Raw genomic sequence first — 19,173 nt, forward strand, 5'->3', positions numbered from 1 at the left:
GAGCTTGCATGGGAATTGTCGAATCATGGCCTGAACCACTGATTGATCACATGAGGCAAGCACAGTCAGCCACAGGAGCACAGGTGAAGGCAATGCACCTGTGTGACTGGAAAGGTGGAGTCTGGCAGACCCCATTTGGCTGACCACCACTAGGGAAGGATCTCTTGGAGATCCCTCCCCCGTGAAGTTCTAGGTGAGCCTCAACCTTCGGTGACAGGTGAGCCCTTCCTAATTTATTGGGTGTCTTTATACCATCTGGATAATCCATCCAAAAATAAATGTCCATCTTCATTATATTGTGTGGGTACTATTCATTCAGGGTATTAACCCTACAATTGGTGAGCCAGGCAGGCTTGAAAAAAGAAAATCATCAGTGGATATGTCTTTCATTTGGAATATCTTCAAATGGGGCAGGGGGGGAATGTTATCCCCCTGGAACAAATGCTCCTGGGTGGTATCCCAGGACTTATGGGGACACCCAATTATAGCTTAGCCACTGTTGCTGAAAAATAGGGACCCCTGCAGGTTACAGGGACTGTTTCTCCTTCTGCAGTCCATTTAACAGATTATTTCCAGGGTTTAGATAAGGATGTACTTATTAGAAGGGAGCACCAGCTAGTTGCATCTGCTGTGGCTTGGCCCCTGGTAATGACTGGAAGTAACAAAAAACAACATAGAATGTGAGAACCAACTCTTAAGAGACCGTATCAAGAAATTAGAGCAGCAATTGGGCACATTAACAACCAAAAAAACGGGACTAAATGCTCTAATGAAGCAAATACATAGCATTTCAGTTGAGGATACTCAGGTCCCTGAGGTAATGGGCCTGGGTACCTCAGAGGACAAAGTTTCTAAATCAGATCTCAAAGCTCCATCTATGAGAGATCCCTTTGAGATCCACCCAATTATAACTCAGAAAACAAAAATTGCAAGATAGACCAGCAGGGGTGCCTCCTGACCAATGGCACCCTGCTGAAACATGCTTGTGTGTAACAGCTCGCCCATATGCAGCAAATGAGTTGATGAACCTAGTACAACAATTCCAACAAAAGCCTAGGGAAAGCGTACTGTCATGGCTCCTGAGATTATGGGATGCAGGAGCTGAAAGTGTATTAGTTAATGGGACAGCAAGCTAGCATCTATAACCATACACCCAGCCCTTAGGCAAAGATTATATGCTGCCTTCCAGTATACTAATGTAAACCACTCTATTATAGACTGGTTGATGGTGGCATGCCATCTAACATGGCCCAATAAAACAGATGTACCACTTCGTACCAGTTTGAGAATTGGGTATGAGGGAGGCCATGTATGCTGACGCATTTGAAAGTCCAGACGCAGAAAAATTTATGGCAGGTATGAGCGACCAGATATTGAAGCAATCCCCTTCTCATGTTTATGGGACATTGGTCTCCATACTAAATTCTTTAGTAGCTTCAGAGGCCATTATCCAACAAGTGGCCCACCTAGTATCAGACCTAGGGGAAACAGAGCACATAAGAAGTAGGCACAATGAGGCCTGCTCAATCAGAACCCAGAAGACTGCCCCACGGACACCCCGATCAGGCCCCATATGGATGTCTCAGAAAGCTATGTTCAGTGATCTTATATGGGCCGGGGTTGCACTTGTTGAAATTGATGGGCAGCCCAACCATATTTTATTATGATTATGGAAACAGCTAAGAAATGATCAAAAATTTCAGAGTATTCCCAGAAAATCATGAGTACAAATAATACAAGAAGCACCAACTACAACCTGGTATTTGGCCAATTTTGTAGTACCAAATAGGAGGAAAAACCTCCACAGGTGTCTTGGGCTACAGTGCCTGAGCCACCTGTGTTAAAAGATCTTGTTCATAGAGTGACAAGGGACCTTGGTTCCCATAAGGCCTCTGGTCCCATCTGGAGGGACTGATGTAGAACTGACGATATTTTGGACAGAAACAGATGTGCAAAGAGTAATGGCTTTGGTACACACTGGTGAGGAAACATCAATAACATATGGGGATCCATCAAAATTTAAGGGTAATAGAGTGATGATTGGTGGGTTTGGGGAACAGGCCATTCCGGTCACCCAAACATGGTTGAAAATGGGGGTTGGGCATCTCCCACACCGGGAGTATGAAGTGTCTATTGCTCCAATCCCAGAATACATCCTGGGCATAGACATTTTATGGGGTCTGGCTCTCCAGATGACTGTGGGAGAGTTTCGACTTCGGCAGAGGTACATTAGTATCCGGGCAATACAGACAACATTGAGGGGCCATGCAAAACATGAGCCCATTTGTTTGCTGAAACCGTGCTGGATTACTAATGTGACACAGTATAGACTCCCAGGGGGACAAGATGAAATATCAAGGACAGTGCAGGAACTAGAAAAAGTAGGCATTATAAGACCTGCACACAGTCCATACAATTCCCCCATATAGCCAGTGCAAAAGTCGTATGGAACATGGAGAATGACAATGGATTATAGGGAACTTGAATACTCGCCGCCCATCCATGCAGCCGTACCCAATATTGCTTCCCTAATGGACACACTCAGTAGGGAAATCAAAACCTACCATTGTGTCCTGGATTTGGCAAAAGCGTTCTTCAGTATACCGATTGCTGAAGAATTGCAAGATCAATTTGCATTTACATGGGGAGACGGGCAGTGGACCTTTCAGGTCCTGCCGCAGGGATACATGCATTCACCAACGTATTGTCATAACTTGATGACACGTGACCTAGCTAATTAGAGAAAACCTAATAACATCAACCTATACCACTACACTGATGATCTCCTGTTAACATCCGACTCACTGGAGGCGGTAGGAGAGGCGGCAGATTCATTAACTGCCTACCTAGGTGAAAGAGGATGGGCTATCAGTTCTCAAAAGGTGCAAGGTCCAGGCCTATCTGTAAAATTTCTGGGGGCAGTCTGATCAGAGAAGACCAAAGTACTACCCAGTGCCATCGTAGATAAGGTTAAGGCATTCCCAGTCCCTACAACACCAAGGTAGCTGCAGGAATTTCTACGTATATTGGGATACTGGCGCTCCTTTATACCTCATTTGGTGCAGCTGCTGAGAGCTTTGTATAGGCTCACAAAAACGGGACAATTATGTGACATGGGGAGAACAGAACAGGCTGCCTTCCAATAAGCAAAACAGGCAGTTAAACCAGCCAGGCATTGGGCCTATTTGATCCTACCCTCCTAGCCCAATTGGATGTTCATGTGACTCAGAATGGCTTTGGCTGGGGCCTATGGCAACATCAGAGTTCTTTTCGGACCTCCAAGATATAGTATGATTGAAAAACAGCTATTGGCTGCTTATTCCGCATTACGAGCGGTAGAGCCAATAACCCAGGCAGCCCAAGTGGTAGTTAAGACCACTCTGCCAATTCAGGAGTGGGTAAGAGATCTGACCCACCTTCCTAAGACAGGGGTGGCCCAGGCACAGATGGTGGCACGATGGGTCGCCTATCTCGGTCAGAGGAGTAGTCTGTCTTCCTCACCGTTGAAAGAAGAGCTTCAATAGATTCTAAGCCCAGTGACATATCACAGTGATCCACCAAAAGAAACCTTGGTTGCTCTGCCACAGAAGAGTCCCATCCAGGAAGGAAAATATCCCATTCCTGAAGATGCCTGGTAGACGGATGGGTCTAGCAAGGGCAACCCAAGTAAGTGGAGAGCAGTAGTGTACCATCCTGCCACAGACACAATATGGTTTGAAGAGGGGGCGAGTCAGAATAGCCAGTGGGCAGAGCTGCAAGCTGTGTGAATTGTTATAACCAAAGAGCCTGGTGATAATGTCCTGAATATTTGCACAGATAGTTGGACTGTGTACTAGGGGCTCACTCTTTGGATCACACAGTGGGCTATTCAGGACTGGACGATCCACTCCTGACCAAACTGGGGTAAAGATAAGTGGTTAGACATATGGAATGCAGTTAAACACAGAACCGTACGTGTCTAGCATGTTTCTGGTAATCAACCCCTACAGTCACCAGGAAATGATGAAGCCGACACACTGGCCTGAGTTGGATGGGTTGAGAACTCACTGTCTGAGAACATCGCTTACTGGCTACATCAAAAGCTGCGGCATGCTGGGCAGAAGACCATGTGGGCAGTCAATAAAGTGTGGGGACTGCCTGTACAACTATCCTACATTGCTCAAGCATGTGATGCCTGCTCTAAAATAAGACAGAAGTCATTGCCCAAAACTACAGCCCATCTTTTTAGAGGACACAATCATCTACAGAGATGGCAGGTTGATGACATTGGGCCCCTCCCTCAGTCTGAGGGGGCGAGATATGCCCTAACCTGTGTCGACACCGCGAGTGCGCTAATGCAGGCCTATCCAGTACCAAAAGCCAACCAGGCATATACCATAAAAGCACTCATAAGATTGATGGCTGCCTACAGGATACCTCAAGTCATTGAGAGCAACCAAGAGAGTCACTTCACGGGTGCAGTGATACAACACTGGGCAGAAGAGAACAACATCGAGTGGTGATGCCACCTGCCATGCAATCCAATGGGGACAAGCCTTATTGAGCATTATAATGGTATTCTCAAGGCTGCCCTGAAGACAGACTCTCAGTCTCTGCAGGGATGGACAAAGAGACTCCATGAAAACCTGCAAGACCTGAATGAAAGACCTAGAGACGGCAGACACAGTGCCTTGAAAATGTTACAGACAACATGGGCCTCCCCACTTAGGATCCAAATTATGGGTACCAATAACCGGGTAAGTCCTCAGACTGGCCATGAAAACAGACTTCTGCTCCCTGCCCCTGAGAACCTAAAACCAGGCACCAACAGAATAAAATGGCCTTGGAAGGTGCAGGTAGGACCACGGTGGTGTGAACTACTTGCATGTTGGGGGAGATAACTGGAGGTTCAGTAGTTCTTCCGGTAACTGGTACATGGCCTGTTAATACTGTGGTCAACACTCCAGTCTTTATTGCTAGAGGGACCCCTGTCGTGTCCCTGTGGAAGATCAGGGCATCCCCTTTGTTGCCAGATATAGTCATACAGCCACAGACATCTGGCCAAAAGGTTTGGTACAGGCGGCCAGGGCATGCCCCTGTACAAGCTGAAGTGTTGACCCAAGATAGGAATACGGCCTGTATCTTACCATGGAGGGCAGACCTTCACCTCTTGGTACCCTTGAAACACCTATATTACTCCCTGTGAGTCTAAGTCTTCAGAATTGCTGGAAGGAACAAAATACTGCTGAAATGTTCCAGAGTTGCTGTAAGATGGTGTGCCACATTTGGTGATGGTCTACCTGGGACTGGTGGAGGAGATATCTCCCATGTAGAGTTCCAGGCGAGCATCAACCTTCAGTGGCAGATGAGCCCTTCCTAATTTATTGGGTGTCTTTATACCATCTGGATAATCCATCCAAAAATAAATGTCCATCTTCATTATATTGTGTGGGTACTATTCATTCAGGGTATTCACCCTACAGAGCTGTAGAGCTAAATTAAAATTACAGCTACAAATGTCAATTGCAAATTTAATTAGCAGCTTATGAAAAGGCTGAATTTTTGTTACACCTACATTTTCAAGCAAGTAGAGGTGCAGTTTCCCCTACAGTACATGCTCTTTCTCTTCTTGAGAAAGAGTTGTCTGGGGTAGAGGAGCTGGGATGGCTTTAAATGTTTTGTACTGCCTTCCAAAATAAGTTTGTTTTCCTCATATACAATTTAATTAAGCCTTCAATTTGACCTTTGTATTGAGCAATAAAAGTTAACTGGGAAAGATGTGGGCAGAATGAGAACTCGAACAAAGCATGCTCTGCGTCAGCCAGTGTGAGAACTATTTCTGTAACCAGAACTAATGAGATCATCAAGACAAAAGCAACAGCCAAAGCATTTTCAATTATTACTAATATTTTTCTTCCTTGAGCCAGTTTATATTTTTCTTAATTACACAGCTTTGAGCTGTGGCGTGATATTTAGCAGATGCCTTTGGCACTTGGCGTGCTGATCACTTGCACACTACAGACTGGTAGGGGTACCTAATCTTTGAAGTCTAGAGTGCACATTCATCTTCAGCTATAAAGGTCAGTCCTGCATTCCTCGCATCCCCCCAAACTCCCATTAAGTTTAATAGGAGTTCTGAGCACATGAGGCATGCAGGATCAGGATCACCCTCAGTCTTCTGGATATTACCAGTGAGGCATGTACAGAATTTCTAAACACAACTAATTGCACGACACAGTGATGGCAGAAAGCTGTCACAGAGCTTTTTGGTTGTTTCTTTCATTACAAGAAAGTTACGATAAAAGTTCAACACATTTACTGGGAACATCATGTTTCACAGATACTTTCAGGCTGTGTTTTGGGATATCATGTCAGCTGTGCTGCAGTATGTATGAGGTATCTGGCAAGCTAAACAAGCTTAAGCATACAACCACAAACATGCGCCTAGGACTAGACTAAAAACAGATGTTTTCAGGAAATGTAAAAGATGTTTGACATGTTTTGAGCCTATACTTTCAGCTTCTCTGCATTTGAATAAGTCTCATATTAGTATAAACAAAATGACGAAACCTTTTCTTGCCCGTGACTGACAGATTAATGGAACTATTGCTGAATCACACAAAGTTTGTTAGGTTAGAATATTTCTTCCCAAGAAAAGGATGGAGTGTTCTATCTTGACATATAGCTGAGGCAGTTATGCATGTGGGTTTACTTTTCAACCTTCAGAACGAAACGTATTTTATTATGGCTCATGAAGATGAGCCATAATAAAATACGTTTGAGAGCTTTAAACTAGCTGTGACGGGGGAAGGGGATAAAACAGGGCTCTCCAGTAAAGCGCCTAAGGAGGCTGTGCTGGAAAAAGGGGTGAGGCAGATATCTCAGCTGAAGTGCATCTATACCAATGCACGCAGCATGGGCAATAAACAAGAAGAGCTTGAAGCCATTGTGAGGCAGGCTAACTATGACCTTGTAGCTATTACAGAAACATGGTGGGACCTCTCCCATGACTGGAATACTGGGATTGATGGCTACAAGCTCTTCAGAAGGGATAGACAGGGAAGAAAGGGTGGTGGCATAGCTCTCTATATCAAAGAGTGTTTTGATGTTGAAGAACTAGTGGTTGGAAATGACAAAGTAGAGTGTCTATGGATAAGAATCAGGGGGATAGTCCTTAGGAGTGACATCGTGGTGGGGGTCTGCTACAGACCACCTAGTCAGGATGAAGAAATAGATGAGATGTTCTATAAACAACTCGTAGATGTTGCACGATGGCCAGCACTCGTTCTCATGGGGGACTTCAACTTCCCTGACATATGCTGGAAATACAATACTGCGCAGAGGAAGCAGTCCTTGAGATTTCTAGAATGTGTGGATGATTGCTTCCTGACTCAGCTGGTGCAAGAGCCTACCAGGGGAGATGCCTTGCTTGACCTACTTTTCACTAACAGGGAAGGACTAGTAGGGGATGTGAAGGTTGGAGATTGTCTTGGCCAGAGTGACCATGAAATGGTGGAGTTTGCTATTCTGGGTGCTGTCAAGAGGGTGACTAGCAAAACTATTACCTTGGACTTCCAGAGGGCAGACTTTGACCTGTTCAGGACACTTGTTGCAAGGGTCCCTTGGGACTTGCTCCTGAAGGGTAAAGGGGTCCAGGAAGCCTGGATGCTCTTCAAGATGGAAATCTTAAAGGCACAGGAGCAGGCAGTCCCGGAGTCCTGTAAGTCAAGCCGGAGGAGCAAAAGACCAGTGTGGATGAACCGGGATCTTTTGTTGAGACTCCGAGAGAAAAGGAGAGTCTATGTCCTCTGGAAGATGGGTCAGGCTACTTGGGGTGACTACAGAGAACTGGCCAAGATCTGCAGGCAGAAAATTAGAAATGCTAAAGCCCAGCTTGAAATTAGGCTGGCTACTGCTGTAAAGGAGAACAGGAAACCCTTTTACAAATATATTAACAGCAGGAGAAAAACTAAGGAAAATTTCCCTCCTTTACTCAACGAGGCAGGCAATATAACCACAGATGATAAGGAAAAGGCTGAGGTTCTCAATGCCTTCTTCACATCTGTCTTTAATAGACAGGACAGTTATCCAAATGGTACTTGCCCTGACCTGGAAGTCTGGGACGGGGTGCATAATGCACCCCCTGTGATTCAAGCAGAGACGGTCAGAGATCTTCTCCTCCATCTGAACTCCCACAAGTCCATGGGGCCAGATGGGATCCACCCAAGGGTGCTGAGGGAGCTGGCAGAGGTGATTGCCGAGCCACTTTCTGCCATCTATCAGCATTCCTGGTTATCTGGAGAGGTCCCACAAGATTGGAGGCTTGCCGATCTGACTCCCATCTTCAAGAAAGGCCGTAAGGAAGACCCGGGGAACTACAGGCCTGTCAGCCTGACCTCGGTATCAGGGAAAGTTATGGAACAGATGTTATTGAGGGAGATCACACGACACGTGCATGGCAATAAAGGGATCAGACCCAGCCAGCACGGGTTCACCAGGGGCAGGTCGTGCTTGTCCAACCTCATCTCCTTCTATGACTGGGTGACCAGACAGGTAGATGAGGGAAAGGCTGTTGATGTAGTCTACCTGGACTTCAGCAAGGCCTTTGACACGGTCTCCCACAGTATTCTCCTAAGGAAACTGGCAGCCCGTGGTGTGGACAGGTTCACTCTTCTCTGGGTGGAGAACTGGCTGGAGGGCCGTGCCCAGAGGGTAGTGGTTAATGGAGTTAAGTCCAGCTGGCGTCCTGTAACGAGTGGTGTCCCCCAAGGGTCAGTTTTGGGGCCCATCTTGTTTAATATCTTTATTGATGACCTAGACGAGGGAATTGAGTGTACCCTCAGTAAGTTTGCAGATGACACAAAGCTGGGAGGATGTGTCAAACTGCCTGAGGGTAGGGAGGCCCTTCAGAGGGATTTGGATAGGCTGAACAGCTGGGCTGAGCTCAATGGGATGAGGTTCAATAAGACCAAGTGCCGGGTCCTGCACTTTGGCCACAATAACCCCATGCAATGCTATAGGCTTGGGGCAGAATGGCTTGAAGAATGTAGAGAGGAAAAGGACCTGGGGGTGTTGGTTGATGCTCGGCTCAACATGAGCCGGCAGTGTGCCCAGGTGGCTAAGAAGGCCAACAGCATCCTGGCCTGTATTAGAAATAGTGTAGCCAGCAGGAGCAGGGAGGTGATCATCCCCCTGTACTCAGCTCTGGTACGGCCGCACCTCGAGTACTGTGTTCAGTTTTGGGCCCCTCACTACAAGAAGGACATTGAGGCCCTGGAGCGTGTTCAGAGAAGGGCAACAAAACTGGTGAGGGGCCTGGAGCACAAGTCTTATGAGGAGCGGCTGAGGGAGCTGGGATTGTTTAGTCTGGAGAAGAGGAGGCTCAGAGGAGACCTTATTGCACTCTACCACTTCCTGAAGGGGGGTTGTGGTGAGGAGGGGGTAGGCTTCTTCTCCCTGATAAGTAATGACAGGACGAGAGGGAATGGCCACAAGTTGCGCCAGGGAAGATTTAGATTAGACCTCAGGAAGCATTTCTTTTCTGAAAGAGTGGTCAGGCACTGGAATGGCCTGCCTAGGGAGGTGGTTGAGGCACCATCCCTAGCGCTGTTCAAGAAGCGTTTAGATGAGGTGCTAAAGGACTTAATTTAGTAGTTGGGTAGAGATAGTGATAGGAGGATGGTTGGACTAGATGATCTTATAGGTCCTTTCCAACCTTATGAACTTATGAACTTATGAACTTATGAAAATCATGCAGGGTTTGCTATAGTAGCTTGTATATCAAGAGACAAACAAATATAGTGCTGGGTGTCCTTACACTAGTACAACTAAAATTTGTTTTCATTTTTTTATATTTTAGATTTTCATGTATATAGACAACAAATTGTTAGGAAATTGAGGAGTTGACACTTAATGTAAGCGTGGCTTCCAGGCACCTAACATTTCAAACTGTCTCACAGCTGTTCCTGACTCTTCTTTATTGCTTTTTTTTTCCTTTGTTACCTTTGACTCTTTTTTTATAACTGTATCTCCTGAAACTCCCAGGCAGTGTTATTTCTTGAGGAGAGTGGCTATGGTTCTTCTCACCCTAGAGAACTTAAATTCAGAATTCGCTAAGTGTCTGAGAAATATAGTTCACTTGCTATTCCACAGGGAGGAAGCGATCTGCCACAGATCCCACTTCTCTTCCAGTCTCCTTAAAAAGAGAAGCAGAATGACTACAGAGCTAAAATTAAACAGACTGTTTAACCTGCATAGTCTTGACTCACATTATTTGGTGGACAGTGGCATTCTGATAGCTGTATCACGAGTTCATCATTCACTGGGAATTCTGACATTCCCATTTCCACAGTGTTCCAGTTTCTATGTCTGCCACAGCTGTAACAGGAAATAGTGCTGGTCTTAATGTCAGGATAATAGATTATTTGGAAATCGTTGTTACATTTTATGGTGACAGCACTGTTATGCAATTTCAGAGTTCCTCCCTTTGAACATGTAAAAGCAATTTCAGCTTTTGCTATCAGAGGTGATAAAAAGCTAATAATAACACTGCAGCATCTACTGTAATTTAAGAGCCTGTTCCACCAAGTTGCACCTTGTTTTAATTTTCTCTCAGTCTTGTCTGCTAAAACCAAGCCTATGATCAAAGTGAAATCAAGCAATGGAGCTACAGGGTTGGGAGTAAAAGTAGGGAGTGACCACTTCAGACCTTTAGACCTGTGTCTCATTGTAACCATGCTAAGACATTCAAGTCCAAGGCATTAATTTGTCATCATAGGTGCTGACATTCTATCTTTCCAAAACACAGTGTTTGCAGGAAAGTCAAGGAAGAAACAAACGGGTCTGGCTTGATGTTATTAGAATCACAGAATCATAGAATCCTTAGAGCTGGAAGGGACCTCTGAATGCCATCTAGACCAACTCCCCCGCCATGCACAGGGACACCACAGCTGGGTCAGGTTGCTAACAGCCTGATCCAGCCTGGCCTTGAAAGTCTCCAGGGACGGGGCATCTACCACAACACTAGGTAACCTGTTCCAGTGCCTCGCCACCTCACTGTAAGACTTCTTTCTTATATCCAACCTAAATCTCCTCTCTCTGAGCTTGAAACCATTTCCCCTTGTTCTGTCGCCACAAACCCTGCTAAAACTGTCCCCTTCTCTCCTGTAGCTCCCCTTTAGATACTGACAGACCACTCTCAGGTCAGCTTGCAGCCTTCTCTTCTCCACACTGCACAGCCCCAGCTCTCAACCTGTCCTCATAGGAGACACATTTGATTCCATGGATAGATTAACGTGAGAAAGCAGAAATAAACAATCCCCCCTTCTTTTCCGCAATCTCCCTTCCTCCCCAATTATCTAGGTAGAAAGTTCTCCCTAGCGTAATACAAGTTAAAAGCCTGGAAAATGTATTCTAAAGCTGCACGTTTTTTGTGGTCCTGGTGGATTGGTGAGCATTGATTCTTTGCTGCTAGTACACCACTCCTCTAGAAGCCAGGCTGCTGTAGCTAACATGTACAGGCCTGGCCTGGCAAATCCATTTCGTTCTTATTCAAAATACCCTCCAGAAATACCCTACTTTCTCTTTTCCTGTCAGGAGTAGGAGGAGCTCTTTGCCATTACCCTTCATGTCATTGGAGATGTCCTCTGCAGACATTAAGTAGATCTTACTGATGCTGTTCATTAGCAAGTAATAGCATGCAAGTGCACCAGTCAATAGTTTGATAATTCTTACCAGTGCCAGCGCAGCCAACTGCAAAAGGTTTAGGCTAGGGAGGCATAACTAACATCTGGCCTGCCAATATTGCTGACCTTGTGCCAGCTAACTTGATAACAACCTAAATAAATAATACCCTCATTATTTTTCCTCTGTATCATGGCTAGTTAAGATTAAGGTGTGCTATAGTGCATGTCTCACCAAACGAGCTTGGAAGGCGTACTCAGCCCTTACCACAGGGTAGGTTTCCTGCACCAAAATTAGATGGCAGTGACATCACATAAGCATTTATGAAAAGTTCAGTGCCAGCTTAGTGGCATGTGCATTACCGGGTAGCAATCTGCCGTTATATTGTTGAGGTGAAGATAATCCTAAGTGCTCCAAACATCAAGGTCAAGAAATTTTCATGTTGTCAGGCTGTAAACTTAAGTACAGTTGATGCAGATGAAAGATCAGCTAAGGAACAGGACTCAGAGTGCTGCTCTCAGTCTTCACACTGAAACTTTTTTTATCATACTCACTATCTTTTTGCCTTCTGAGTGTCAATTGTAGACTGAACATAACCAGCCCTGACTCTGAGAAAGAGGTTTGAGGGAAAAACTCACTTAACTATGAGTATCTCAGACAGAATCCTGGAGCAAGTAAGCAGCTGGAACTCAGCAAACTGGAAAAAGACATGAGACCTTTACTGTGCTGCAATTTGCGACTTAAAAACTAAATATGGGATTGAAAAATACGCTGAATTGGATTGGAGTAGGGCTATTTTTATTTATTTTTACTTAGAGAGTTAATTGGACTTAATCTAATCCTAAATTACAATTGTCTATTGGAGAACACTGCTGTAAAGAAAAAGAGCGAATTCAGAGTTAAAAGTCCTTTCCATGAAAGGATAAAGGCAGAATTTTCCAATGTATTATTTAATGCTTGTTATGTAGTGCATTAAGCAGTCACTGAGAGGAAAGCTTTTAAAAACCAACAGCTTCTCTGATAGCATTAAATCCTGCCTTAGAATTTTGGTTAAGTCAATATTAAGAAAATAAATGAATTAATACATTTCAATCTGCCCGATTTATAGAGGCCAATCAAGTTACAATGCTGGACATGGCCAAGTGAATGAGGGGAATAGATTTACCTGAGTGAGGTCTTAATTTAATCAGCTGGCCCTAGAGAGCTGAAGTCAGCAGGCTGGGATGATATAAGAGGCAGCAGAGAAACAGCACATTTTCCACAGTCAGAAAGGAGAATGACAGTGATGGAAAGGAGTCTAGGCAGTGTCATAACACACCTACTTCCATGGTCTAGCCTTAACTTACTTTAATGACAGTCTGAAGGTTCTCTATTTTAATTTAAGTGTCCTCAGAATACTGATATTTGCTAAATATTTACAGCATACTTCCTCTCCCTTCCATTAGCTCCATTGCAAGCTGGAATTGAGGAGCAGTGTCTGCATTTTGCTATAGTGAATTTGGTGCAGAGTGGCACACTGCCTTTTTCCCACTGCATTCCTTGCCAGTGCCCCTTCTCTGCAGTAAGCCTTGAATCAGGTTTAGTAATCACAGTTTCCTCTGGATCAGTGTTGATTGTCCAGGTTTCAGCTGGGAAAAGGCTGATTTTTAGTTCATAGTGTCTGGTATGATACCATGTTGTGGCTTTAGGAGGAAAACAATGTGGCTAACACAGTGATATTTAGTTGGTGCTGAGCAGTGCTGCATAGAGCCAAGGACATTTCAGTTTCAGCTTCTTGTGCTGTCCTGACTGTGGGGAGCTGGAAGGGGACAGAGCCAGCACAGCTACCCTGAACTGACCAAAGGGATTGTCCATACTGATACACATGATGACATACATGATGGCATGTGCAAAAACTACAAAACTAGGGTGAGCTGGCTGTGAGGACTGCCACTGTTTAGGGACTGTCTGGGCATCAGTCAGCAAATGGTGACCAACTGCTTGAGAATCACTTTCTTTGTAAATAAATATATATTTATATATTGGAACACTGACGGGGGGAGGCGGTGAGCAAAAGGCTGTGTGGTGTTCAGCTGCTTGGTATTATGACGAAATGGAAGAGTTCGTTGCATTTATTTTACAGTTTATACTGGTAAGAACAACGTGTGCTTTCTTAATACAGTAGCTCATTTTATTATCAAGTGAGTTTATTGATGGTTGGTCAGAACTACTGATACGCAGACAATGATCTCAGATTGCATTTACATTTCTGGAATACTGTCTGACAAAAACTTGCTTCTGTGATTCAGAGGGATTTTTTTTATTATTTTAAGATTGGACTGTTGTTTAATTTGCATTACAAAATTACACTTCTTGCTTTATGTGTGTATGTGCATTGCATTCATTAGTATCACAAAAAAAAAATTCTTACAGCTTGGACCCAAATAATTATTGTTAATTTATAAATCCTGGCAGGTAAGCATTTGGGTTATATGCCAGGCATTTAGGTATGCTTTTGCAGATCATGTCATCGTTGGAAGAAGAACTGATTTTTCCCACAGTGCCAGTGAAGGGCTCAATGACAATAAGATTGCAGTGATACTTGCAAATGGCAAGATAACTGGAGACCTTTAGCAGTCATTTGAATCATTTGAAATGTTTGTGTTTTTGTAAGGAATGACTTCAGAAACCAGTTTCTTGCATATCTGATCTTTTACATAAAAAATGTGCCAAATTGCCCCAAAATGCATCTGGAGGGATTAAAAAAAAAAAAAAAAAAAGTGATATTGTTCCTTATCTTAATGATAAAACAAAACAAAGAAAATCTTTGTATTTCTAAGGAAAATGATGAAACAAAGCTTAAAACATTTTCTCTTTGCAGCCACTTTATTTGCCTGTGATGATGAACAAGCCCTATCAGACACCTGTGTAGTTCTTTGTGTTAGTAGCCTTTCTTGCCAGATTGTCCCACCAAACCAAGAGTCCTGTGTTGCTTTTAAGTTAAGGCAATGCAAAAAGAAACTAGGAAGCTGGCTATTGAAATAAGTCAATTAAGTCAATGTGCTATCTAAGTCTCTTCCTGTGTCAACAACTTGACAAGAATTTCACTGGGGCACATTACAAAACTGGTCAATCCTATTGCATCATGTTTTAAAGCAAAAGCCAGTTCCATTCCCAGGTGAAAACGAGGGTATTTTTTAAGAGATAAAACTGTGACCAGGTTTAGGCTTTGTCTGCCAGTAGAGTAAGCTGGAATTCCTGAGTAAAATAGAGGGTGTCTAGCAAAATGATATGGCCACTGGGTTCAACTAAAATGTTACTATAGGCGTCCCATCCCTCTCTGTACATAGTTTGGTTATTCAGGCTAGAGTACATATTCCAGTCCATATTCCACATGTGTTATTAATACTACATTTACTTTCTTGTTTTCAGATATTCTCAAGGACAAGAACAGCCATCCAGAAAACAGAAATGAACCAAAACCAACTGTGAAGAAAATTGTCACCACAACCACCACAAGCACTGTCAAGTCATCTTCTAAACACAGTGTAACAGGAAATGGGAGCAGTGCAGCTCTGAGCTTCTTACTTGTTATTTTAACAGCACTAGCAGTTCTGTGGCCTTGTCCACCATAGCTGCACACTTTCGCAGCCACTGCACAAGCCTTTCTGTTCACTGTCATGTATACATGCAGCCTTACCCAGAGAAAACAGTTAAATAGCTATCTATTTTACTTGATAGAATAGTAAACAATATGCTGGAGTTGGTAGATGGGAAGTGTCCTCACTTAAGAGTGAAGATAGGTTTTAACAAAGCCCAACCAGGATGCAGAGAAAATGATGACAGAAGTCAAAGCAGCTTAAGTTATGGAATAGAAATAATTGAGAATGCAAGAACTGTGTATGTGTATTACTGTTTTTCTCAGTTTTGTTCACTGGAATCAGACTGGCTGTTTGTTTTTTTTATTTTTTCTTATAAGTTAAATGAATTTTGAATTTTAGCCAATACATACATTATTTCTCCAGTGAGAATAAGCTATGTCTGCAGTTGTAAAACATCTTAAAGTGAAGTACTTTGACCAACTTGATGAAATTCTTAAGTGGTCAAGAAGGTCAAAGCATCTCTGAAACTTCTTCTAACTGCTACTGTTTAGACTGTAGGAAGCAACACAAAAGCATATGGTGTGTTTAATATATCAGTATAGTTGCCTTAACAATTGCAGAAATTAGAAAGACTTTGTTTACTGAGAGCAGTATAGATAGTGAGTTTCCCTGCCCCACAAAATGGCATCACCAATTGCTTGAACATATGCTCAAGGCTTATGGGATGAATGTCCAGCAACAGGAACTACAAGCATAACAGTATTTTCTCCAGTTGAATGCAGTTCTGTACAGCGGGGAAAAAAAATAATAAAAACCATTCAGTTCAAATTCACTTTGCCTATGTGTTGTTAGAGAGAAAATAGATTTTCCATAACAGACTGGGAGATGTAAGTCAGTGGGAACTCCCATTATACACAACCAAGATTTTGGGTGTTGTGGATCTCTGAAATCAACTCTTTCATAAACTCTGTATTATTTAATTACCTAAATGTTTAACACTTTTTATCTCTCTAAGTGTAAATGTAAAATAGTCAAATCTAGAATATTCCCTATTACATCATCTTGATTTCTACCCTAGACAATTATATTGCAAGGTTTCTTTTTTTAAGCAATTGTATCTTGATATACTTCAGTACTGTTCATCTGAAAAGTTAAACTTGTGATGGGTTAAGCGTCAGTGTGTGTTTTCCAACAGCTATGTTTCTAGTACCACTGAATATATATATGTACAAACTCAACTGTATGAATACAGTGATTAATGATAATTATGTGAAACATTGGAGTTGTTGCTGCATTTTGCCACTATTACAACAACTTAATGGCCATTTGCATGTTGTAGACTGTTACTGTGTTCAGTTTTATAAGGTGGAATGTAACACATTTATCTTTGTGTTTTGTCTTTTTTTTTTTAAAGCATGTGTTTTGATACTTAGAGTTACACAGCCATTAACGTCATTCAGAAGAAGAACCCTATAACTTACTAATCTGCCTCAGGCATTATATTGAAAATTTGATTATAAAAGACATCCTGATTTAAAGAAAGTACCAGGATTACTGAGTGCCTTTGTATATAAAGTGGCAAGAATACAAGGCAAGCATAAAATAAAGATACAAAGACTCGCTGTGCTTGTGTGTTTTCAAATAGCATTAGTGAACATGTCTAATTATATTTGCAAAGGTGGGGCCTTTTTTTTTTTTTTAAACTGGGCTGTAAGTTTGCATTTACAGATGTAGAAGTATAACCAGAACCATCAATGTAACCCAGCTGTGAAGGAGTTGGTTTTAAAGTGAAAAAAGGAAGAAGTATTTCTAATAGTATTCAATTTTAACATTGAAACAAGGAGATGAAATAGAAAAAGATTCATGTGCTAACATGACAAGTTTTTTATTTGTGTTCCCATTTTTCAATATGGTAAGGTTATTAATTCACTAAGTAGGGCTTTCCAAATCATATCAGTGAAAATCAGGTTTCTCAAAGATACAAGAATGTCTGTCTGGTACTTTCCAAAGTCTGCGAGCTGTGCCAGTCCATTGAACCATAATTACAAATGCCACATTTTGTTTTCATCTCACTGCCCTTAGGAAAAGTGCGCTTCTACCTAAGGAGATGTGCTGTGAGAGAACACCATTGCTCCTTGCAGCCTTAACAGATCAGTTATGACTGGTACTGTTAAACAGTCTGGTTTCTGTGTACACACAGAAGCGTGCTTTTAGTGTACACAGGCATCACCAGCTCCCTGAGTAATATTGATCACTGTGGATTCAGTGAAGCAGTTCAACGTTTTTCATGCATATTCTCACATTTGAGTCCCTGAGTCATCATTCAGGCACAAATGTTGGCATTTGCGTCCTTAAGTCTCCATCAGTATTCTTGTGGATAGGGATAGGGTTTCAGGGTTACTGAATAATGTTACTGCACTCCATAATGTTACTGCACTCACATAATGTTACTGCACTCCAACAAGGCAGCCTTGGCCTTTTCATTTCTTGCTTGGGGACTGGAAACTTGAATATCTGGAAGATAATGTCTTTTGAGGCCTTTGTGCTTTTAAGTTAGGCCAGTGATCCAGACTTATAGGTTCATAGGTTCAAAAGGTTGGAAAGGACCTATAAGATCATCTAGTCCAACCATCCTCCTATCACTATCCCTACCCAACTACTAAATCAAATCCCTCAGCACCTCATCTAAACGCTTCTTGAACAGCGCTAGGGACGGTGCCTCAGCCACCTCCCTAGGCAGGCCATCCCAGTGCCTGACCACTCTTTCAGAGAAAAAATGTTTCCTCAGGTCTAATCTAAATCTTCCCCGATGCAACTTGTGGCCGTTCCCTCACGTCCTGTCGTTATTTATCAGGGAGAAGAGGCCCACCCCCTCCTCACCACAACCCCCCTTCAGGAAGTGGTAGAGTGCAATAAGGTCTCCTCTGAGCCTCCTCTTCTCCAGACTTCCTAGTATTGAGCTGTAGCAGAGCATGTTGCAAGTACAAATCCTCATCCGGAGGATTTTTTGTTCTTGATAAATCTCATACCTTGCTAAACAAAAGCCTCTGAAAAGTTAAGTATTTGAATTTGGGGATTGTTCTGCACATTTTTGCGTGAGGTAGCATTGATTCTATGATTATGAGATTCTGTGATCTCCTGTGTTCCTGTGACAAAAGCAGAACAAGTTCAAATGGCAGGGTAAGGTAGGTCCATCAATTCATTTTGTTGGAGTCAGTCAATAATTTAATAGGCACGGGACAGGGGAAGAGACTGCAGAGGATTCAGCCACTACCAGTGCATTTCACAGTGATGTACTTTCATGCTCTGAGAAGAGTACTGGTCACAAAATAAGTTCATAAGGTGCATCAGAAGAGGTGCAGCTTTTAAGAACAGTGTAGTATATTTTTAATGATACTTCATGATTTATTTTTTTCCTCAGAATCAGTTGCATTTACATATAAAAAAGTATTTTCCATCGAACAGGAAAACTATATCAGCAAAGGCAAAAACAACTGGCTACATCAGACAGAGTGTTCCTTTCTCAATGAATAAGATGAAATAAATCTTATTTTGATATCAGGGCACATGTAATTCGCAGTAATTACAAAGATCTAAACTGAAAATACTTTTGAACTTGTCTATGTAATCTCAAGGTAAAATAACACACCAGTCTAAGACCATTGCTGTATCTTCACCTAACCTTTATGAATTGTATGTAGCCACTACTATTTGGGTGTTTATTGTTTATCAAGAACTTTCTTCTGATATTTTGCCAGTGTTGGAAAGTAACTGCTTTCATGATTTGATAGAATCAATCCATATTTTTCTCTTGAAAGTGATGTATACTTCTTACCAATTAAGGTGGAATTGCCATGGACATGCAGCCACTTCTCAGTGTTTGACTGCTATTTAGGCAACATGTTACATCAGGTTCATGAGAAAGGTTCAA

The 19,173-nt window shown here is 42.7% G+C and overlaps 1 protein-coding gene across 1 annotated transcript in view; it reads left to right on the forward strand.

The window, feature by feature from the left end:
* LOC136056006 (glypican-5-like) overlaps positions 1 to 16,111 on the forward strand; it is a 419,124-nt gene extending 403,013 nt beyond the window's left edge. Inside the window, exon 9 of the mRNA XM_065747939.1 lies at positions 15,073 to 16,111. Coding sequence (XP_065604011.1) covers positions 15,073 to 15,275 — 203 coding nt within the window. The 3' untranslated portion in view covers positions 15,276 to 16,111. The remainder of the gene's footprint in view (positions 1 to 15,072) is intronic.
* The last annotated feature ends 3,062 nt before the right edge of the window (positions 16,112 to 19,173 follow it).

Source organism: Cyrtonyx montezumae, unplaced genomic scaffold (assembly GCF_038088225.1).
Source record: "Cyrtonyx montezumae isolate F1298 unplaced genomic scaffold, pur_monq_1.0 scaffold_5, whole genome shotgun sequence".
In the NCBI taxonomy this organism is placed as follows: Eukaryota; Metazoa; Chordata; class Aves; order Galliformes; family Odontophoridae; genus Cyrtonyx; species Cyrtonyx montezumae.